We start from the raw sequence: 24992 nt of genomic DNA, 5'->3' as shown, positions 1-24992 counted from the left end.
ATCGATAGACTACGTAGTCAAATGGTTGGCTTTGCATTGACCGAGGCTGATGACGAAATTGAATTTCAGTAAACAAATAGCTATTAAAAATGTGTGGTCTCGTTTTAAATCAATTTAAAAAATATATATATCTTTGGCAAGTACTTGAATTAGAAGTTTAAAAAAAATTGGAGTTTAATCAAATGCTGCCTTTCCTGATGCGAAGACTTTTTTTTCAGATGGTTACGTGAAGTCACGTAATGACATCAGGTCTTCTTACAAACCTGTAAAGGAGTTAACCCTTTCCATTGACAGCCGTTTCATACTGAACATTATTAATTTGGATTTCTTAATAGAAAAAAGACTCACCTAACAGAGGAAATGGTGCGATAGTCAGAATAAAAATAAAAACAGAACTAGCTTATGTAATAATACTTGCCTGATACAATAAAGAAATAGATACTCAAACAAAACAAATTGAAGAGTTAAAAGGCTAAGATAAATAAGCTGAAAGAGATGCACAAACCCAACTTAACCCTGACCTCCGATTTCACGGAGTGACCTCGACATGCATGGATAAAAGATGAGTCAGACTACCAGTCGTGAAAGGCAAAAACAAACACTCCCGCCGATCGGGATGCGGAGGTGCTGCGCAGTCAGACAGCTCCGAACTACCCCACCATAGATGTCTATGTGCCTTGGAAACCGAACGAAATTCTGGCCACTAAGCCAGATCGAAAGAGAGAACCTGTCAAGTTTATAGATCATCTTCGAATTACCATTGCAGTTTATAATGCAGAATCAAGGGACCTGTGGGCCCTGGTACAGCAGACCCTGAGCCCAACTGAGCATGCCCGATTTCTAACTCACCTAGGACGTGCAACCCATAATGCATTGGTGGCTGCTCACCCTAACAATGCCCAGGACCGCTTAAACGCTGTCTTTAATACCCTCGGCACGACCCTTCAGAAGCCCATCAGTATGGCAGCAGTATTAGAAACTAAACCCAAACGAGACGAAACTGCCGACGAGTTCATGGAACGATTCATTGAAATATACGGAGGTCAATCAGGAGATAATGCCTTCAGGGCGGGAGAGGATTCACCTCAATTCTGCGCTATCCTACTTCAGTGCCTGCCCTATTCGGTTGCTCACGCTATCCGGACAAATAATATGAATTGGGCAGATAACAGTAAAGCCCAGATGGAAAGGGCGGTTAAATATTATTGGCAGGAAAAGAAAGGAGCAGGGGGAGGTGCGCCCCCAACCCGGGTCAAGACTGAATACGTGACTAGAAAGGAAGAGCCGCCTCGGGTGGAAGGACCAAAACCCGACCCAAGGGGATACCAGATGGAACCGCAGTATTGCGTGCAGGGTTGGGTGGATAAACAGGGATACGGTTATACCAAACACCCAAATGGCCCGGACCCTGCTAATTACGGACCGCCCTATTGTCCCCGACCTGGTATGGGAAGAGGTCAGGGCTGGGGAAGACGAGATAGATGCTTTAATTGTTAGCAAGAAGGACATTGGAGTCGAGAGTGTCCCTCCCATCGGCACAAAAGAGGAACAGGAGGAAGAGGAGGAAGAGGAGGGGGGCAAGGGGGGAGAGGACGGGGATCTTACACTAACTTCTCCCAGAACAACCCCTTTGGCCAACCGTCCCCCGATTATTCGTATTGACTACGTAGCTTGATTGTACAGGGAACCTCCCCGGATGACGAACCGATTTGCCAGTTTCCAGTCCCTAGCATGGCTAAACAAATGCGACAGTGGTTGGGGATGATCAATTACTGTAGATCCTGGATCCCTAATGTCGCCCTGATGACTAAGCACCTCACACCGTATACAAACAAGGAAGGCAGCTTTAAAATAAAAACCGCAGACGTCCAAGCCTTTAAGGAACTAAAGACAGCCCTGCTGCAAGCTCCGGCTTTGGGCCGGCCCCTCCATGACCGGCCCTTTCAACTGTATTGTACAATCCTGAAAGACTGTGCTACCACTGTCTTAACTCAGAAACACAGGGATAAGTAGAGGCCTGTTGCCTACTACTCTTCCAAAATAGACCCCATTGCCTTGGGGCACCCTGTATGTACTCAATTATTAACCGCCATCTACAATAGCCTTCAATCTGCTGCCAACCTTACCCTCCAGCAGGATATTGTTGTATACACCTCTCACTCCGTAGCTGCCCTCCTGTGTCAACTGCAGACTCAACACCTTACCATGGCCAGGCAAAGCAGATATGAGATCTAGCTACTAAATAATCCTAAACTGACCTTTCGGCACTGTACTGCCATTAATCTGGCCTGTTTTCTTACTGAGCCACACCCAGTCATGACTGTTTATCTTTAATTCAAGAGGCCACATCGGTCAGGGAGGATTTAGTTGATGTACCAATGGAGGACCCAGACTGTATTATGTATGTTGACGGAAGCTCTTCTATTGATCCAGAAGGTGCACGAATTTCAGGATACGCCATAGTAAACCAGGAGAATCAGGTCTTGGAATCTGCCGCCTTTGAAACCGCCTATTCCGCCCAACAAGCTGAACTAATCCCACAGGGGAATGAGATATCCCATAGGCAACTAGTATCTGACTTGTTACAAGCCCTCATGCTCCCCAAGCGCATTGCCATTGTTAAATGTACCGCCCACACACCGGAAAATCCCCGGTTGATATAGGGAACCACTGTGCTGACAAAGAGGCCAAACAGGCCTCTTGTGGACAACAAATGGTAGTGCCCAGAATGATGAGTCAGACTAAAAGTCCTGCAAAGGATAAGTTAGCCTCGGAAAAACCAATGCCAACCATCCAAGATGTTATAAAAGCACAGGAGGACGCTCCTGAAAAAGATAAACTGTTGTGGAAAAATTATGGATGTACTTATGACGATGTTTCTAAACTCTGGACCACTCCCGCGGAACAGACTTGCATGTCTGACGAGTTGGCTCTATGGGTTATTGAATGTATGCATTTTGCTACTCATTGTGGAGCAAGGACCACAAGTGACACACTTTTGGCTACTTGGTGGCACCTTAGACTCCAGGCATTGGCCCAGAACATCAGTAGTCGTTGCCTGGTTTGCCAGCAGCATAATCCAGGGAAGGGAGTCCCCTGTGATTGGGGTAAGACGCCCCTACCTGAAGGTCCCTTTGAGACATTGCAGTTGGACTACATTGAGTTGCAAAGAGTTCAGTGTTACAAATATGTGTTAGTAATAGTAGATGTGTTTAGCAAATGGATTGAAGCCTACCCTACCCTGGACAATAAGGCTCAAACTGTTGTTAAGGTGTTAATGAGGGAAATTGTTCCTAGATATGGTATCCCAGCTCGACTGATGACCACCTATGTTCTTTCTCTGACTCAGGCTCTGCGAATAGCCCACAACCAGGTTCAAGATGCTCACCTCGACCTCCCAATTTTACCCGAATTGTCCCTTGTGGCACCAGGGAAGTATGTCCTGATTAAGAAATGGATTCAGAAGGGATTAGAGCCACGATGGGAGGGGCCTTTTCAGGTGTTACTCCCTACCCCCACTGCAGCCAAGATTGAGGGGAAAAGTGCCTGGGTTCACCTGCACCACTGCAAGCTCACCACCCTCTAACAAACCTATTTTACTGGTTATTCTAATTCCTGTTTCTGTTCCAGATTTCCTCTTCTCCATAGCTGAACAAGGCCATCGGCGTCCTAATTGGAACGTGGGTCCCAAGGAGACCAGTTTGAACTTTTACCCGTAGTGATAGACAGCCAGCTACACCGACAGTGACCTGAGAAGAGAGACGGCAAAACTGAACTCTTTTAATCAGCAAAATAATCGGACTATTTATTTGATTCCAAGCAATAAGATGAAACGGTGTCTGTGTGCCACAGTCTGTATAATAGTGTTGATATACGACAGGTGCGGCGCATGGGAGGGGAGACAGAGGCGAGAGCTCCATGTAAACACCTTTTTGTACATGTCTTATGTTTATGCGCAAAATGGGAACTTTTCTAGATGCTGGGTGCGTTCACATTCCCTATACATTCCAAAGGGAGAATTCCTTTGCGCCCCGTTCCACTGACCCTAACTGAGACTGTCAGATGGATTCAGAGCCAGACTATCATGAGAGGAGGGGGGGCCAATGCAAATACGAGAGATGAAAGGCGGGTCAAAAGAGGGATCACGGAGACCAGGAGTATCATACCGTTACCACGTGAACGACCACGGGGAGGTCACCAAGTGGGAGAGTGCTGGAGACCCCATTAGTCAAACGTTCCAGGGATGGTACCAACCAACCTATGACCGTAAAAAGGAACCCCCATTCTTAGTCCTGACCAATACCTCGGGGATCGGGAAGCCAACCGGGAACATATGTTTAACCCGAAATGACACCAGCAGACAGGGATATATCATAGGGTACAACGATTGCCCAAACAACCTCAACATCACAACGGGTGCACGAGTCACTATCCTCTATCAGCTTCCGAATAACACAGGTGGAGGTCTGTGGGCACAGTCTTGGGACCCCAACACAATATACATAGAGGCAGCGTATAACGGCACGTATTTTGTGTGCGGGCATAGGGCATACCCCTGGTTACCTAGGCGATGGACAGGGTCCTGCTATTTGGGATATGTGGTTCCGTTTGTGCGGCAAATACTTACCCTGGCGGAAGCACATGCCTCCAGCCGACACAGGCGAGCCCTCACCCCTGCCGAAGGGTTCTTTGGGGTCATGATGTTCCCATTCGGGATAGCACGCATCATGGATGAAATACAGAACCTAGAGTGGGTATTGGAACAGATAGCTAACCATACTGCTGAAGCTCTGGAGACATCACGGCCGAAATGATAGCCATACGGACCGTGGCATTACAAAACCGAATGGCCCTCGATTATCTGTTAGCTGAGAAAGGGGGAACATGTGCCCTGATAGGATCTGAATGTTGCACTTACATCCCCGATAATTCAAAAAACATAACCAATCTCGCTGTTCACATAAAAAGGGAGGTAAAGAAGTTAACCACCCCTGCAGGAGGAGTAGGCTGGTTTGATTGGTTGTTAAGTGGATCTTGGGGATCGTATCTAATGCATGGAGCGATTATTCTCATCATAGTAATAATTACCTGTTGCTTGATTATTGGTTGCTTTAACCTTTGTTGTAAAGTCATGATGGCAAGGTTAGCAAACCCTCTTGTGGCCAGGGGCTCCCGGGTTATGATCCAACAAACTAAAGACCTACTCGGCAAGGAGGATCAGGAAAGAGAGTGCAAATGGCTGAATGCGATACTCCTGGAATAGTCACCAGGGTTATCATGGAATGATAAAAGGGGGGAATGTGAATGTTTGAAAATGTATAGAGACATTGAAGTTGAGAATGTGGGAAAATATAGAGACAGTGAAAGTGAACAAAGGATTCATGGAGGAATAGCCATAAAAATCTCAGACTGGAGACTGCAAATGTTACAATACTGACACTGCTTGCAAAATAACTTCAAGGTCTTATTAGATCATACCACTAACCTGAAACATTAACAGAAGAAGAATAATGGGTCTTTGTGTAAAAACAGACCATACTGAGGTCGGCTTATGAGTGGACAAAGGGAAAGAGGGATCAAAGGGGATAGGCTGAACTAGGATGTCACTCTAATTGTATCTTGTTATCTTTTACCGAAAATGTATAACCGTCGTGCCTTTACAATGTAACGTCACTTTGTCCGTAGGAAGTGGGTGTGATCTATCAAGAAAGCATTCCTTCTGTCTGATAAAGTCCCCGGCCGGTGCTTTAAAATAAAAGCTTGCTTTGTTATAAGCAGTAACGGTATTTGACTCAGTGAATTCGCTGAACCAGATTGAGGGAAAAGAATCCACATTTAACAATTGAAGGTTGAGTCAGCTTCATCCATACTAATAGGACCATGGAATCATGTACACGGTAGCTCAGAAATCTACATCAAGTTGTCTGTGAGCAAGATGTCTTGCTAAAAATGCCATGAAAAGACATTTTGAGAATAAACTTGTAAGCAACTAAGGAATATCATTGAATATGTTTAAGGTCATTGAATATATTTAAGCTGAAGATAGACAGATTTCTGATTGATAAGGGAGTCAAGGGTTATGGGCTGGGAGTTGAGGCCAAGATCAGGTTAGCCATGATCTTATTGAATGGCGGAGCAGGCTCGAGGGACCAGGTGGCCTACTCCTGCTCCTATTTCTTATGTTCTTATGTAATACCAATCAGCTAGTGTAAGAGGAATTTGGATTCGACCCGGGAAGATTGAGCTCAAGAAACGTAACTTAAAGAGACATTAATGGGCCCCATATTGGGCAGGTTTTCCGAGCCGGAGGGCTTGGCGTTTCAGTTGGCAAACCCGGAAGTCTGGGTTTCCTCACATGCTGTGGAATGTTGAGTGCAATGGAGCTGAATATCGGGCGCTGCGTATAACAGGTGGCCAATCCGATACCTCGTGCTGTGCACCACTGCCCGAGAGGAATTTCTGGGCCAGAGTTTCTTTCTGAGATGACTTTGCCCCAATGTTGTGTTCCCAATAATTTCCGAACTGAAAAGACAAACTTTTTGTGAGAATTTGTTCCTTTTTTTTAAAAAAACTTTAATTGAACATCATTTTACTTCGAAACCCGTGGTCAGGCCTGTGTCGACACCGAATCAAAACGCAGAGTTGTTTAGCAGGATCTGGATTTGCACCTGTTCAGAATCATCACATTGTGTGGAGCTGGGCCAAGGCTAGCAGGGACGGTCCACAGTCGGCAGCAAACAGTCTTCCTGAACCACAAAAGTAACAAAAGGCAAACCCATAGTCCAGTGATGTCAGACGAAGCAACTCAAAACAGTGGCAATCCTGCTTTTTCCAAAAACCCCAGCCCAGGGGCCAGTCCTCCCACAGTTGCAGAGTTGGAGGGAATCTTGCGCAACAACAGAGTTCCTCTCAGCCGCATTGACGAAGTCTGGCCCAATCTATACATAGGAGACATGTAAGTGCATCTTCAAACAGCAGGAATAGTCATGACTAGGCCAGTGTTGGTGTGTTTTGCGAAACACTGATTAGATAAAAGTTGTGAGCGTGGGGTGGGCCGGATAAAGAAGCGAAAATCTCTTAAGAGCGTCTAATCACTCAATACAGTTTAAGCTGTGTTCAGTGTAAGCTGGTGGAGCAGCTTAAGCTTCCATTGAACCTTCAGAGTTCTCACAACACGGGTGGCTTAATCTTTTTATAAACCACCCAGACCTGATGCGTGCTTTTTTTTCGCAGCTGTAATGCAAAGAAAAAAAGAATGGAGCCAAAGGACTTTAAGCGTGTTTAATTTTTTGGAATCAAATGTTGGCCATTTCACTCGATCACAGGATTCACAGTATTTTCTCATGTTGAGGCTAAAAAGGGCAGAGAAAATATCAAGGCAAGTCAATCTGTGCCAGTCACACACTTCCTGGCAAGTTGATGATTGGTAAAGGGATTCCTATTGAGGAGGAATAAAAATAATAATATTAATAAATTTTATTTATATAGCGCCTTTAATGTAGTAAAACGTCCCACGGTGCTTCACAGCAGTGTTACAAGACAAGACAGGTAAATTTGATACCAAGCCACAAAAGAAGAAATTACGGCTGATGACTAAAAGTTTGGTTAAAGAGGTGGGTTTTAAGGAGCATCTTAAAAGAGGAGAGCGAGGTAGAGAGGCGGAGAGGTTCAGGGAGGGAGTTCCAGAGATTAGAGCCCCAACAGCTGAAGGCACGACCACCGATGGTTGAACAGTTATAATGAGGGATGTTCAAGAAGGCAGAATTTGAGGAGTGCAGATATCTTGTGGGGTTGTGAGGCCGAGAAAGATTTACAGAGATAGGGAGGGGCCAGGCCACGGAGGGATTTGTGAACAAGGATGAGAATTTTGAAATCGAGCCGTTGTTTAACCGGAAGCCAATGTAGGTCAGAAAGCACAGGGGTGATGGGTGATCGTGACTTGATGTGGGTTGGTACTCGGGTTGCTGAGTTTTGGATGACCTCGCATTTACGTCGTGTAGAATGTGGGAGGCCAGCCAGGAGTGAGTTGGAATCGTCGAGTCTAGAGGTAACAAAGGCATGAATGAGGGTTTCAGCAGCAGAAGAGCTGAGGCAAGGGCAGAGGTGGACGATGTGATGGAGGTGGAAAAAGGCGGTTTTAGTTATGCCACGGACATGTGACTGGAAAATCATTTCAGGGTCAAATATGACACCTAGGTTGCGAACAGTCTTGTTCACTCTCAGAGTGATGCTAAGGAGAGGGATGGAGTCAGTGGTTAGGGAACGCAGTTTGTGGCGGGGACCAAAGATAATGGCTTCCCAATATTTCATTCGTGAACATTTCTGCTCATCCAGTACTGGATGTCGGACAAGCAATCTGACAATTTAGATACCAAGCAGGGGTCGACAGAAGTGGTGGAGAGGTAGAGCTGAGTGTTGTCAGCGTACATGTGGAAACTGACTCCGTGTTTTCGGATGATATCGCCAAGGGGCAGCATATAGATGAGAAATATAATAATAAAATAACTTGGCAGATGGAGTATAATGTTGGAAAGTGTGAGGTAATGTTGGAAAGTGTGTGGCTATCAAGGGAAATCAGGGATAGTATTAAAGCCAAGGAAGTGGCATACAAATTGGCCAGAAATAGCAGCGAACCTGGGGACTGGGAGAAATTTAGAACTCAGCAGAGGAGGACAAAGGGTTTGATTAGGGCAGGGAAAATGGAGTATGAGAAGAAGCTTGCAGGGAACATTAAGACGGATTGCAAAAGTTTCTATAGATATGTAAAGAGAAAAAGGTTAGTAAAGACAAACGTAGGTCCCCTGCAGTCAGAATCAGGGGAAGTCATAACGGGGAACAAAGAAATGGCGGACCAATTGAACAAGTACTTTGGTTCGGTATTCACGAAGGAGGACACGAACAACCTTCCGGTTATAAAAGGGGTCGGGGGGTCTAGTAAGGAGGAGGAACTGAGGGAAATCCTTATTAGCCGGGAAATTGTGTTGGGGAAATTGATGGGATTGAAGGCCGATAAATCCCCAGGGCCTGATGGACTGCATCCCAGAGTACTTAAGGAGGTGGCCTTGGAAATAGTGGATGCGTTGACAGTCATTTTCCAACATTCCATTGACTCTGGATCAGTTCCTATGGAGTGGAGGGTAGCCAATGTAACCCCACTTTTTAAAAAAGGAGGGAGAGAGAAAACAGGGAATTATAGACCGGTCAGCCTGACATCGGTAGTGGGTAAAATGATGGAATCAATTATTAAGGATGTCATAGCAGTGCATTTGGAAAGAGGTGACATGATAGGTCCAAGTCAGCATGGATTTGTGAAAGGGAAATCATGCTTGACAAATCTTCTGGAATTTTTTGAGGATGTTTCCAGTAGAGTGGATAAGGGAGAACCAGTTGATGTGGTATATTTGGACTTTCAGAAGGCGTTCGACAAGGTCCCACACAAGAGATTGATGTGCAAAGTTAGAGCACATGGGATTGGGGGTAGTGTACTGACATGGATTGAGAACTGGTTGTCAGACAGGAAGCAAAGAGTAGGAGTAAATGGGTACTTTTCAGAATGGCAGGCAGTGATTAGTGGGGTACCGCAAGGTTCTGTGCTGGGGCCCCAGCTGTTTACACTGTACATTAATGATTTAGATGAGGGGATTAAATGTAGTATCTCCAAATTTGCGGATGACACTAAGTTGGGTGGCAGTGTGAGCTGCGAGGAGGATGCTGTGAGGCTGCAGAGCGACTTGGATAGGTTAGGTGAGTGGGCAAATGCATGGCAGATGAAGTATAATGTGGATAAATGTGAGGTTATCCACTTTGGTGGTAAAAACAGAGAGACAGACTATTATCTGAATGGTGACAGATTAGGAAAAGGGCAGGTGCAAAGAGACCTGGGTGTCATGGTACATCAGTCATTGAAGGTTGGCATGCAGGTGCAGCAGGCGGTTAAGAAAGCAAATGGCATGTTGGCCTTCATAGCAAGGGGGTTTGAGTACAGGGGCAGGGAGGTGTTGCTACAGTTGTACAGGGCATTGGTGAGGCCACACCTGGAGTATTGTGTACAGTTTTGGTCTCCTAACCTGAGGAAGGACATTCTTGCTATTGAGGGAGTGCAGCGAAGGTTCACCAGACTGATTCCCGGGATGGCGGGACTGACCTATCAAGAAAGACTGGATCAACTGGGCTTGTATTCACTGGAGTTCAGAAGAATGAGAGGGGACCTCATAGAAACATTTAAAATTCTGATGGGGTTAGACAGGTTAGATGCAGGAAGAATGTTCCCAATGTTGGGGAAGTCCAGAACCAGAGGTCACAGTCTAAGGATAAGGGGTAAGCCATTTAGGACCGAGATGCGGAGGAACTTCTTCACCCAGAGAGTGGTGAACCTGTGGAATTCTCTACCACAGAAAGTTGTTGAGGCCAATTCACTAAATATATTCAAAAAGGAGTTAGATGAGGTCCTTACTACTAGGGGGATCAAGGGGTATGACGAGAAAGCAGGAATGGGGTATTGAAGTTGAATGTTCAGCCATGAACTCATTGAATGGCGGTGCAGGCTAGAAGGGCCGAATGGCCTACTCCTGCACCTATTTTCTATGTTTCTATGTTTCTATGTAATGCACTTGGCAGAAAAAAAATCAAAGAGCAAGTTACTATTTAAATGGAGAAAGTTTGCAAAGTGCCACAGTACAGCGGGACCTGGGGGTACTTGTGCATGAAACACAAAAGGATAGTATGCAGGTACAGCAAGTGATCAGGAAGGCCAATTGTATCTTGGCCTTTATTGCAAAGGGGATGGAGTATAAAAGCAGGGAAGTCATGCTACAGCTATACAAAGTATTGGTGAGGCCACACCTGGAATACTGCGTGCAGTTTTGGTTTCCATATATACGAAAGGATATACTTGCTTTGGAGGCACTAGGTTGATTCCGGGGATGAGGGGGTTGACTTATGAAACATAGAAACATAGAAAATAGGTGCAGGAGTAGGCCATTCGGCCCTTCTAGCCTATACTGCCATCAATGAGTTCATGGCTGAACATGCAACTTCAGTACCCTATTCCTGCTTTCTCACCATACACCTTGATTCCCCCTAGTAGTAAGGATGTTATCTAACTCCCTTTTTGAATATAGTTAGTGAATTGGCCTCAACAACTTTCTGTGGTAGAGAATTCCACAGGTTCACCACTCTCTGGGTGAAGAAATTCCTCCTCATCTCTGTTTTAAATGGGTGGCCCCTTATTCTAAGATCATGCCCTCTAGTTCTAGTCTCCCCCATCAGTGGAAACATTCTCCCTGCATTCACCTTCTCAAGGCTCCTCATAAGCTTATATGTTTCGATAAGATCGCCTCTCATTCTTCTGAATTCCAATGAGTAGAGGCTCAACTACTCAACCATTCCTCATGAACCGGGACAGTGAATAAATTTAAGACAGAAATAGACAATTTCTTGAACGATAATAGGATAAGGGGTTATGTGGAGCGGGCAGGGAAGTGGAGCTGAGTCCATGATCAGATCAGCCATGAATGGCGGAGCAGGCTCAAGGGGCCGTATGGCCTACTCCTGTTCCTATTTCTTATATTCTTATGTAAAGGTAAAGTCATAATAGTAAAGATTGAATGTGATGTTCAGTGTTCTGCCAAGAGGGGCAATAGCCTTCATGAGGCAAGGGGGCCTCATCCTCCCTACCCTCACCAGTCTTCGCCTTTGCTTGTAAATAAGGATTTCCCAATTTGAAGATCAGTGCGATGGGTTATGGGAAACAGGCAGGGAAGTGGAGTTGAGTCCATGATCAGATCAGCCATGATCTTATTAAATGGCGGAGCAGGCTCGAGGGGTCAGGTAGCCTACTCCTGTTCCTATTTCTTATGTTCTTATGTGTCCACAATTCACAGCCAACCAGCTCTTCAACAGTAGATTGGTCACAGGCAGTTCTGGGAGATGACTGCAATTGTGTCTGTCATGATTGCCTGGATTAAGATTCACAAAATGCCTCTGGAAACACGTCATTAGAAAGGCTCACTGGTTTATAAAATAGGAACCACCCAAGTAGCACTTTAGTGGCCAGGGTCGGCAGGCAGGTACTAAGTCCCAGTCAAAAAATAAGTCTTCCTAGCTGGTAGTTGAATTGAATTTAGAGTTCGATTTTCATCCAGCTATTGGTTGTGGGAAACTTGGGCTATCGGAACTAAAGATCAGTATAAAAGCAGCTAAATGTAGTCTATCTTGCATGGAAAGGTTGTTGAATTAAAGGAGTGTTTTCTATGACTGCATTTACTTTCACATTGTCTGGTATTATATTACACCAGTGAAAATATAAATAGCTCAAAATTTTCCTTTGAGAAAAGTGTTGAAGTATTTACATACCTGAACACCACAAGTAACAAAAGAGATTGTAAAGTCAAAGACCAGTTGAGCTGACTGGCCCGTTTCCATGCTGTATATTCTATGCAATCTATAAACATTTCAATGAGAACGTTGTCATGATCCTGAAAATTCAGTCAGCGATGAGCAGGTTCTTCAACACAATGCCAGACCACTGTCCCGTCCAGATGGCACAGCACGTCAGGTCTTGGTTTCTGCCTCGCCATTCCCCAAGCTCTGTTGGGAGGTCCTGTGGGAAGAAGCTGAGCAGGCCCCACGCTTTTGCTTCCAAGGAAAAAAGGGGAGAATCAGAAAGTTGAGTCAGCGCTTGTCACACTCACTCGCCTGGTGGCCAATTGCCACATTTCACACTGACCTTGGAGGGCCTCTTGGTCCTCTCCACAACCTGAGGCAGCTTGGTGGTACAGGCCCAGTGACCTCCCCTGCTCGGGCCCCAGGTCCAATGCAATCGGGGTCCTTCCAATGTTCTAGACCCACGCTAGGCATTTATGCATGAGGCGTTGGTCCGAGTCCCACAGGCACGTCGTCCGCGGTAAAACCAGCGGCTTTAAACTCGGGGATCGGCGGCAATGGAGCAGGAAGTGAAGCGACTCCCTTTTATCTGGCCGCCAGCTTCATTCCCGCCGAGCGAGGAGAGTTAAATGCCTCCCGCCCCCACCTCTCGATCAGATCAACACATGTTCCCCCCTGAAGTTGGCAGGATGGAGGAAGGAAAACGGTGGGGTGAGGATGAAACTGATGTTTGTATCGCTCCAGGCATCAGCCTGAACAATTGTGTTACACTGGACTGAACATCGCAATGCTCGAAGAGTTATATTTCAGGAATTCTTAACTAGGAGTTGCAGAGATAAGCAGAGGTGTGATTCCCTGAGGTCCCTCAAGTAATTACCAGTGTATCACTTGCAATCAATGTGTGTCAATGTGAGTAAGGGAACACCAGGATCCTAAAGTAACAATCAATAAAACAGTCGATGTAAAATAGCTGGCCTGCTGCTCAACCAACTGAACCACAATCAGGAGGCTTCAAACATATGTTTCAATAAAGTAACTGTGTCATTGGTTCGAAGATCTGAAACATACACTAAACACTTTCAATCACATGTTCAGAGGCTGGGTATTCTGCAGCGAGTGTCTCACCTCCCGACTCCCCAAAGCTTTTCCACCATCTCCAATACACAAGTCATCCCTGGATGAGTGCAGCTCCAACAATACTCCAGAAACTCGACACCATCCAGGACAAAGCAGCCCGCTTGATTGGCACCCCATCCACCACCGTCAACATTCACTCCCTCCAACACTGAAGCACCATTACTGCAGTGCGTACCATCTACAAGTTGCACTGCAGTAACTCATCAAGGCTTTTTTGGCAGCACCTCTATCACCTAGAACTCCCTCCCTAACAGCGCTGTGGGAGTACCTTCACCTCACGGACTGCAGCAGTTCAAGAAGGCGGCTCACCACCACCTTCTCAAGGGCAATTAGGGATGGGCAATAAATGCTGGGCTTGCCAGCAATGCCCACATCCAGTGAATTAATTTTTTTTAACGTGTGTTGGGAAGGTAGAATAAGTTAGGACAGTCGTTTTGACTCCCAGACCTGACTTGATTCAAGCCAGGCTGATGTGGTGATGGTTTGACAGTTTTAAATCAGTTCTGTGTGGCCGTGTGTCCACTGTACTAAACTGTTGAGCGTTTAGTATAACTTGACACTGAGTCAGAGAGGCAGCAAAATATTATGACGTGAGAAACAGAAAAATTCTCACTGGTGCAGTGAAGGGTATTTTGTAACATGGGCTGGTGAGAGTAAAGGGAATATTACTTTGCTTCTGGGCATGCAGTACCTGACGAGGGAGAGTTTGATGCTGACACTATGTCCAAAATGGAAATGTGTGCCATTTTCACAACTGACCTCCTTCACAAATGCACAAAACGTCACCAAGCTGCAGGAAACATTGCATTGTAAATATGATTGTACAGTCGTAATATTTTCTGATATCTCTTGCCTCATTAGGACGGTAGCCCACGACAGATTCCGCCTGTGGAAGTTGGGAATCACTCACGTGTTAAATGCGGCACACAAACAGATTGCATCCAGTGGATGCCAAGATTTCTATGGTTGCAGTATGGATTATTATGGTATAGCAGCCAGTGACGTACCACATTTTGACATTGCTGCCTATTTTTATTCTGCAAGTGAATATATACATCGGGCACTTGATATTATGGGAGGTAAGAAACGATTCTATCATTTCAAATACACCTATAAGCTGTCTTGATAATTCATTGCATTACAAAAAGCAAAACAGGCTTTCTGACCATCGTATGTATTGCAGCTGAACTCCATCCTGCTCTCACCAGACATTTCCCAGCAGGGATCATCAGGAAGGTCACAAGCTGATTTCCTCCCTTCCCCAATCCCCTTGCTCATAACTGCTGAGGCCAGTTGCAGCATCCCAGCTAAGAGTTGGTAACTCGGCCCAGACTAGTGATTGTCCCTGTAATGTATTTGCTTCATGGGTTTTTTGCTTAAGAATTCACAGCAAAACATTGCTATCAAGAACTAGTTGGTTTATTTGCAAAAGGTTTAACAATCACACTACACATTACCAGTTCATCCACCAGGCTCACAACCACCTGCCTCATCGTGGATCCCCCAAACCCAACTGGCTGGGGTTTTATTGAGTCTTGTGATGATCACGTGACTGGCTAAGCCGCTCCCAACTCAACAGCTCCATCAACCTGTGAGCCTACTCGCAGGCGCATATATTACAGTACCTGAAAATGAAAAATCCTAATTCTGAGTATATGAGCAGGGGGAGGTCATACTGTAGTTGTACAGGGCCTTGCTGAGTCCTCACCTGGAGTATTGTTCAGTTTTGGTCTCCTAATTTGAGGAAGGACATTCTTGCTATTGAGGGAGTGCAACGAAGGTTCACCAGACTGATTCCAGGGATGGCTGGACTGACATATGAGAAGAGACTGGATTGACTGGGCCTTTATTCACTGGAGTTTAGAAGGATGAGAGGGGATCTCATAGAAACATATAAAATTCTGACAGGACTGGACAGGTTAGATACGATGTTGGGGAAGTCCAGAACCAGGAGACACAGTCTAAGGATAAGGGGTAAGCCATTTAGGACTGAGATGAGGAGAAACTTCTTCACTCAGAGAGTTGTTAACCTGTGGAATTCCCTACCGCAGAGAGTTGTTGATGTCAGTTTGTTGGATATATTCAAGAGGGAGTTAGATGTGGCCCTTACAGCTAAAGGGATCAAGGGGTTAGGAGAGAAAGTAGGAAAGGGGTACTGAGGTGAATGATCAGCCATGATCTTATTGAATGGCAGTGCAGGCTCGAAGGGCCGAATGGCCTACTCCTGCACCTATTTTCTATGTTTCTATGTTTCTATATCTATAATGTTCCCCCAATAACCCTGCTGATTAAGGTAATGATTAACTGAACTACACAAACCAGAAAAACTCTAGGTTCAATGCTCAGTCTATATAGCCCATGTACTCACTGCCTTACTCAGTCAATACTGAATTTTCTCATCTATCAGGGGCTCTATATTTGGCTTCACCACCTTGGGTTAGGACTGGGAAGTCGATCAGGGTTACAAATCCTGATCAATGTTTGGTGATTTCTTCTGGAAGTGCACGTTCGGGAGTGCAAGAACCTTCTAAGTTCAACAAGTCTTCCTGCATCAAAGATTGACCTGGCCATGCCTGTAGCACAACAATGTTGCATTTCAGACTTTGGGTGCTTAATTGGCTGGAGAAAATCCCATTGGACCTGGGTTTCATCGAAAAGAAAGAAACGATCAGTTCATCCACTACCTGAGTTTGAATCTGCATCCCAGAGGTTAAAGCCCCCCAAGCTTTCAGTCATTTCCAAAATTAGTCCATTGTTCTCACTGGGTCTCTTGTTTTTTTAATCTAATCTCCTTCTTTTCCAAAAGAGCACCATTTGCCCAGCTGGAGATGGGCAAGCTCCAAAATAAAATTGGACTTTCATTGTCCCAAATGACGCTCGTTATTATTTAGCTAATTGAAAGCCCAAACAATCAAGACTGATCTCTGATGTGTACCAATGTGTCGAAACAGGAAGGTCTGCTCGTGAACAGCGGCCTCTGGACACACAGAACATTCAGATGAGTAAATTCATCAGTGATGCAGCAAAGCTTAATGCACCACTGCAGTAACTCAAAACACCTAAAGGAACAGTAGGAATGATCAAACAGCTGGACAATAGGGGACAAGCCAAAGTGTTTCAAATCATGAAGGGTTTAGATGGAGTAACTAAAGAGAAACTGTTTTCCATGGCTGAAGGGTCGATAACCAGAGGCACAGATTTAAGGTGATTGGTAAAAGAACCAGAGGCAACATGAGGAAAAAAACCTTTCTACACAACGAGAGGTTAGGACTTGGAATGCGCGGCCTGATAGGGTGGTGGATACAGATTCAATAGTTGCCTTCAAAAGGGAACTGGATAAATACTTGAAGGAAAGTTGCAGGGATATGGGGAAAGAGCGGGGGGAGTGGGACTGACTGGATCGCTCTTCGAGAGTCGATGGGCCAAGTGGCCTCCTTCTGTGCTGTTACAATTAAGCATTCATATTTATAGAAAAAGTCCCAGGCCGACGCTTTACACCATGACGGGCTCCAGTTTGACACGCTTAGCCTCAAAGGTACCACCATGGCAATCTTGTTTAAAGGAGTCATTGGCCTGTGAGGAGAGTGACACCAGTGATTCCGATCCACTAGTCCCCTCTTCTTCAGTGTCTCTACTGTGCTATGATTCTATAAAACTACTGAACCGTTCTTAATGACTTTTCAGAAAAATGCTTGATATGAGAACTGGTGAATTCTTTGTGACAATGGTCATGGAGAGTTGAGGTTGCGCTGTTACAGGAGGGGAGTGGGAATGGTTTACATTTATCATGCACAAAATTAAGTTCTGCAGGATTTTTTTGTATGATGGATGTGCTGGGCTTGAGGTTAATCTACGTTTAATTCACAGGAAATTTAATATTTTAACTTCTGCTATAAAATATTAGCTGGGCCAAAGCGTAAAATAAATTAAATTGGCTTCTATAAACTGCTAGCTGAATGGGGTTTGCTACTGCCTTTCTGTATATTTATGAATAATATTCACAGCAAGCCATCTGAAGCCATTGCAATGTTAGGGTACATCAGGAATTGACACCTGACTGTGAACATTTTGGATTACCTCAGTGGTCCTTTGAACTAAAGACTAAAGAAAGAAGCCTCTGAGTCAGAAGGTTGTGGGTTCAAGTCCCACTCCAGAGTACAAACAATCTAGGCTGACACTCTAGTGCAGCGCTGAGGGAGTGCTGCACTGTCGGAGGTGCCGTCTTTCAGGTGGATGTAAAAGTCTCCATGACACTATTTTGAAGAAGAGCAGGGGAGTTATCCCCAGTGTCCTGATCAATATTTATCCCTCAATCAGCATCACTAAAACTGATTATCTGGTCATTATCACATTGCTTTTTGTGGGAGCTTGCTGTGCGCAAATTGGTTGCTGCGTTTCCCACATTACAACAGGGACTACACTTCAAAAAGTACTTAATTGGCTGTAAAGCGCTTTGGGACGTCCTAAGGTTGTGAAAGGCACTATATAAATGCACGTCTTTCTTTTCTTTAAAAACACAAGCACAGATGGGACAATTCCTCAATATGTGCAGAAACTGTGAGAAAGTTTATTTCTGGAATGGCTGTGCTGTTTTGAGAAACAGGATTATCCAGACAGATTGTTGATGAGTTAATTCCCTTGTGAATAACTCACTTTGTTCAATACTTCTTTTCTATTTCTGCAGCCCAGTATTTGGATCACAAAGCTTCTACTCCAGCATTGTCATTCACACGCGATTAGTGAGTCATGCTCTGTATGAATACATTAAACAAAAACAATTTAACACTTGGCCTCACCGCTAACCAACTCCCAGAGTTAAGTCAGGTGGCATTCACAATGTATTGCACTGGACGTTGCTTGCGTGTGTATCTCACTCAAAAAGCTATGCAAAGCAGACAAGGGAACACCAACCAGGCATTGCGTCCGGACTTGGTTGAAAATGTTTCTTTTCTCAGCCCTAAATTGAGCCAATCTTCATTTCTCCCCGCTCTTCCCCTCCAGAAATGTAGTCATCTCCATGTGCGTTGGTTTCTATGGGTACCTTGGCGTGGCATCTTTTGAGGCAATTACATCTAGATCAGCAGAGGTTATTTCAACTTGACATTTGCCTGTCCAATACATTTTAAAAGCAAGTAATATTATTCACACAACTGCCTGTAGAGGGAATAAGAGGCACATCGGACTGTGAAGAATGTATCTCCTATACTTGTGACTTATTTTAGAAATGTTCTTATGTCAGGTAGAGATAGTAAGGATTGCCACACACAAGTTCTTTATTTGGGTGTTCTGACATTTCTCCTTTGCTTGTCCGATGCCCAGTTTGTTAGCGACAAGGCGACTTACTAAAGTTCGCACAAGTTCAGCACTTTGAAAATATTATCTCCATTTTATTTGGAATTTATTCCAAAATCCATAAACTAATATTAATAAATGCCTTATATTCTTAAAAAGAGCTTAGTTTCCTCCGCAGAATCTACTTTGATTCAATCATAGGATTACACAGGATCACATAGAATATACAGGCCATTCAGCCCAACCAGCCTCCTCCTGTCTTTCCTTATCTAAATCTATCTGCATAAATCTCTGTCCACTACTCCCTCACATGCTTGTATAGCCTCCCCTTAAATGCATCGATACTATTCGCCTCAACCACTCCCTGTGTTAGCGAGTTCCATATTCTGACCACTCTTTGGGTAAAGAAGTGTCTTCTGAATTCCCTATTGCATTTCTTGGTGACTATCTTATATTGAAGGTCTCTAGTTATGCTCTTGGCCACAAGTGGAAACAATCAGAAGATGGGAAACCTACAAACCCCACCGAAGACCGGGTACATCGCACGCACAAAGCTCCATATTTCTACATGTCACAACTAAAAATCAAGTTAGAGATTTCATCAAAGAATTATAGGCACAATTAAATCTCACTCAATGCACAACGAGCCAATAGTTAATGTTAGTGCGGTGACGCAAACAGATTTTTGCACTTTGACGCTGTAGCACTTTGTTAAAAATTGGATGTAAAAATTACACGTCGTTCAACTACGGCAGAGAAAGGTTTTGGGACGTGTCCGCCTCACTACAGGAGCCACATTATTACCCCTGGAAACTTCTGTGTCACTTTTTTATTTAAGTATTAAAAAAGAGAATAAAGCCGATTGTTTCCGTCCTGTATAGAAAGTTCCTCGCCAAAAGAACGCAGCTTCAGATTGATTTCAGCAATCATGCTTCAAAAACAAACAAACCACAAAAGCCAGTCTGACCACCAATGGATTTGAGGATCTGGTTAAGAACAATGGGAATCTAATGGATCTCAGGAAAGGGCAGCAATGATATGTTGCGGACTGAAAGGGTTACACAAGTTACACACTCCTGCACTTTAGCAGCGGAATGCTTGAATGCTCTGATCCTAAATCACACATTGGGTGATCTGTGTTGGAGTGGAGTTGTGATGCTTACACATGGTCTCTTTCTGAGCCAGAAAATGGTGCACAGCAGGGCAGGTCAGGGGTCGAAGGGCAAACCCCAGCAAGGAGGAGGAGTACAGAAAAATACACCAGTGGATCTCAAGGTTAACAGCAAGAATGGCCATTGAGAGAGTGAGCCAGGAATTCCTGTTTATAAATCCCTAATCCTACTCTCTATGATCTCATTGAATGGCAGAACAGGCTTGAAGGGCTGAATGGCCTACTCCTGTTCCTATGTTGCTATTGTAATGTATTTGCTTTGTGGGTTCTTTGCTTAAGAATTCAGAGCAACACATTGCTATTAAGAACTAGTTGGTTTACTAGCAAAGGTTTAACAATCACACTACATATTACCAGTTCATCCACCAGGCTCACAACCACCTGCCTCATCGTAGATCCCCTGAACCCAACTTTTATTGAGTCTTGTGGCCATCACGTGACTGGCTAAGCCACTCACAACTCAACAGCTTGACCAATCTGTGAGCATCCTCACCGGTGCATACATTACAGCTATGTCCTGTAATACAGAGAGGCAGCCTTAAGCTACATGCTGGGATTTCTCATCCACTAGTACATTCTGAGCGTCTGCTACATGATTGTATCTCTTCACTCAAGAGACTCGGGGAATTCAGCAAAACGCAAGCCCGAGACTTCTCACAAAGGGAGGAGTCCAAATGGAAATATTCAGGAAAATCTTACAAACACAGAAGAGTTGTCTCAGCAAACTGAATGATGATGTGAGAGTTTGTTTAGGTATCTTACTGTTATTCTATCCTGAGGTAAATGACCCAACAAGATGGTGGCCAAAAAGGTTTTGAAAAAATATTTTGCGCGATTTCACTGCCCACTTCGCTAATTATTTTATTGGTGGCTGTTTGTTGACTGTTGACTCTTGCTTTGCAGCTTTCATGCCTTTTTGATTGGTGTATTTCACGGTTGCTTTTGATTGGTCGGGCTCCGACCAGTTCAATCCTGTTGTGTTGCCAATTTATGACTAAACTTTTTCGCCAATTCGTCGCACGTGTGATGTACACTTCTGAGGATGTGCCACACTTTCTCAGCCATGGCTCAGTGGTAGCATTCTTGCCCCCGAGTCAAAAGGTCGTGGATTCCACTCTGGCACTTGAGCAAATTATCCAGGCTGACAGTTTGGTGCAGTATTGACAGAGCACTGTGGTGTCAGAGGTGTCATCTTTCAGGTGTGATGTTAAACTGAGTCCCGTCTGCCTGTTCAGGTAGCTGTAAAAGATCCCAAGGCACGATTTGACCAAGACCGGGGAAGTTGTCCCAATGTCCCGCCGTATCTTTGGCACTCCTCCACTAACCATACACCGGGTCTGACTAAGGGCCGGGGTTGCAGGAACTTCTGACAAAGGGAATCGCATCCCCAGGCTCTGCCCGCTCCGACACTCATGGATTTATAAGGCACGAGTGGAGATTTTTCCCCCCGTTAGGCCATCCAGAAGATTTACCGTTAAGTCTGGACCTGGCGTATCTGGCCATGGATTTTCAGGGCCAAGGTTTAAATATATATATATATATATATATATATCGATAAACATGAGACACTGGTTAAAAGCAATTGAAATGTGGCTTTGAATCACCTTCTAGGCCTGGCCAGCAGAGGGCGCACTAGAGCAGCATCCGCAGGATTTCACAGACCAGATCCTGATGTTATTTTTTCCACACTGATTTTGCTGTCCATTCCTTGTCCCCTGAAGGTTTTACCTTTGGCTGGGTTAGTTCCACAGGCACTGCTTGCCCTCTGGTATGTTGCCCAAGTGGCCATTATTCATGGGCAAGCACGGTCGAGCTCTTGAGCAGGAGGTGGGGCCAGCCAACCTCAGCCTGACTGCCCTCTGCTTGCAGGCAGGGTCTGGTGATATACTCCTTCAGCAGCTCAGCCGATTATATCATCCTCACTGCAGCTCAGATTGGCGATAAAACCTGGCCCCCTCCTGGCCTGTAGTATCACAGAATGGTTACAGCACAGCAGGAGGCCATTCGGCCCCTCGAGCCCGTGCCCGCTCTCTGCAAGAGCACCTCAGCCAGTCCCACTCCCCCGCCCTTTCCCCGTAGCCCTGCAATTTTTTTTCCTTCGGGTACTTATCCAATTCCCTTTTGAAAGCCACGATTGAATCTGCCTCCAGCACCCTTTCAGGCCGTGCGTTCCAGATCCTAACCGCTCGCTGCATAAAAGCTTTTCCTCCTATCGCCTTTGGTTCTATTGCCAATCACCTTAACTCTGTGTCCTCTGGTTCTCGACCCTTCCGCCAATTACTCACAGGATGTTCCATTGGGGGATCATTCTGCTTTAAGTTAATGGGTTATTGCACAGGAAGTACTTGGCATTCAGCCATGTGATTGTGATGTCATTTCCTGTATTTTATACTTTGTGGCTTATGGCACAAAATGTAGGTGTATCATTACTAATAAGTTTTGATCTGCCATGCCGTGCTAAGACATGTAAATGCAAATGACAAAAGATGGTACAATGTGCAAAATGAAATGGTCCAGAAGGTTAAACACAGCTTTTTCCCCCCCAGGAAAGGTCTTCGTGCATTGCGCTTTTGGATTCAGCAGATCTGCCTCCTTGGTACTGGCCTACCTGATGACATATCATCGCCTCTCACTGCTTGACGCAGTCAAGACAGTGACCACACATCGCCGTATTTTCCCCAATCGCGGGTTTTTAAGGCAGTTACGGAACTTTGACATAAAATTACAAAACGAGAGGAAAGTTTGATGTTCCCCCTCACTGACTACGAACTGTCACCATGGCTCGGGCAATACTTATTCATTCTCGTGTGAAGCATTGCTAGCATTCACCACAACAGCCCCACGGCTGTGTGGCCATAGCTGAAACAGCTTAAAACCCCGCTGTATTGTTAGCAGAGATACAGATTCACTTTGATTCTTATCTCAGTCAAAATTAACTTTCATCCCATTTGTAAACATTTTTACTTCTTATTTCACCATTACCGCAGCGACATGACATAAAATGGCCTCCCTCGACATCAATTTAGCAGCAATGATCAGCACATTATCATATCCTCGGCTTATCAGCCACACAGGCCTGTCGCCTGAACAGATTGTTTAATATTCTATTTAAATGTAATAGGTAATTTCGTACAGCCTCTCAGAAAAGATGAATAAATATTCAGCTTACCACATGAACTGTCACATTCCATTTGGGACATTGTCATTCATAGATTATGGCGCTAGGTCACTTGTTGAATGCTTTCTGTATCTACCTCAATGCCACATATCCACGATGGTTTGTTGTCACTCAAACAGCTCAGACTATTGGTTTCAATGAAGATTTGGTTTTAAGGCTCAGAGGTAGTATTTATGCCTCTGACTTGGAAGATTGTGGGTTCAAGCCCCATTCCAGAGATTTGAGCACATAATCTCGGCTAACACTTCAGTGCAGTACGGAAGGGGTGCTGCAGTGTTGGAAGTGCCATTTATTTTGAACAATACACTAAACTGAGGCTCCACCTGTCCTCTCAGAGTAGGGGAGTTCCACTGATAGCCAGCATTGATGACTCAGCCAACAAACACTTCAAAAAACATGATCTGCTCATGTTATGTCTTTAGATACTCTGATAATGACTCCACAAGGCAATGTGTTGTACTTGAACTGTATGACCTTAGTCCTTTATTGATAACTCCAGACTGAGAATCACACCTGGTGGCCTGCCTTTTCTACCCGGCCTGGCACACCTGTACAGGTAAACTACAAGTCTCCCACTGCAGTGCCCTCTGGAGGCACACCTTGTAATTGTACAAGCAGTAACCATGTAGGAGACAAGACAGCTCATTTATCTCATTGCTGTATGTGGGACCTTGCTGTGCACAAACTGGCTGTCGCATTTGTCCACAGACAATAGTGACGACACTTCAAAAGTAATTCATTGCTGGTGAAGCCCCTTTTGAGAGAAGGTGGACCTGTACTGGGCCCCTTTCTGTCCCAGTAGGCCGGACACCCTTACCTTTTTAGGCCTTGGCTGGGACCTGTTCCTCTTTCATTTTGGGGGTTTCTCTGCCCTCTTTAAATTGTTCCTCCTCTACAAGTATAGTAGCGTTGCTCCTGTTCCAGCACTGTCAGAACGTAACTTGCTGGCTATGGGCTCCCAGTGGGATTCCTGGGAGCCCATCCCACAAACATACTGACCCCCGACCCAAGCCTTTATGCAGGGCCCCCCTTCTCCCTCCTCCCAAATCCGTTGACACTCCCACATGAAGAACAGCAAGGTACGGGAAAGCTTCCAGCATCTATACATTACCATTGAGAAATTTGGGGAGGGAAATACGAATACTTTGAGAAGGAGTCCTTCACTGATAGCAGTGGTCAGCCATATCTCAGTGGGTAGCACCCTTGCCTCTGAGTCAGAAGGTTGTGGGTTCAAGTCCCACTCCAGAGACTTGAGCACAAAATCTAGGCGGACACTCCCGTGCTGGGGGAGTGCTGCACTGTCAGAGGCGCCATCCTTCGGATAATCCTGGAGTACTGGGTGTTTTGTTCGATAAAAGCAAAAAGAAAGAAATAATTGCATTTATATAGCACCTTTCACGACCACCAGAAGTCCCAAAACGCCTTAAAGCCAATGAAGTACTTTTGGAGCGTAGTCACTGTTGTAATGTGGGAAACATGGCAGCCAATTTGCACACAGCAAGCTCCCACAAACAGCAATGTGATAATGACCAGATAATCTGTTTTTGTGATTTTGATTGAGGGCTAAATATTGGCCCAGGACACCGGGGATACCTCCCCTGCTCTTCTGCAAAATAGTGCCATGGGATCTTTTACGTCCACCTGAGAGAGCAGATGGGGCCTCGGTTTAATGTCTCATCCGAAAGACAGCAACTCCGACAGTGCAGCACTCCCTCAGCACTGCACTGGGAGTGTCAGCCTAGATTTTTGTGCTCAAGTCTCTGGAGTGGGACTTGAACCCACAACTTTCTGACTCAGAGGCGAAAGTGCTACCCACTGACACTTTGCGGA

General features: G+C 45.1%; 1 protein-coding gene across 3 annotated transcripts in view; it reads left to right on the top strand.

Moving 5' to 3' along the window:
- The first annotated feature begins 6660 nt into the window (after positions 1 to 6660).
- Positions 6661 to 24992, top strand: part of LOC139234883 (dual specificity protein phosphatase 13A-like) — a 39266-nt gene continuing 20934 nt past the window's right edge. The window contains exons 1-3 of one of the 3 annotated variants that reach the window (XM_070865716.1): positions 6661 to 6955; positions 14383 to 14600; positions 22531 to 23150. In XM_070865716.1, the coding sequence (XP_070721817.1) occupies positions 6789 to 6955; positions 14383 to 14600; positions 22531 to 22730 (585 nt within the window). In that variant the 5' untranslated portion in view covers positions 6661 to 6788 and the 3' untranslated portion in view covers positions 22731 to 23150. Of the gene's footprint in view, positions 6956 to 14382; positions 14601 to 22530; positions 23151 to 24992 lie in introns of those variants that run through there. The other 2 variants (XM_070865714.1, XM_070865715.1) reach the window with 2 other exon arrangements.

This window comes from Pristiophorus japonicus, chromosome 22 (assembly GCF_044704955.1).
Source record: "Pristiophorus japonicus isolate sPriJap1 chromosome 22, sPriJap1.hap1, whole genome shotgun sequence".
Classification (NCBI taxonomy): Eukaryota; Metazoa; Chordata; class Chondrichthyes; family Pristiophoridae; genus Pristiophorus; species Pristiophorus japonicus.
Note: the sequence above shows the minus strand (reverse complement) of the source record. Positions and strands in the feature narration are given on the sequence as shown.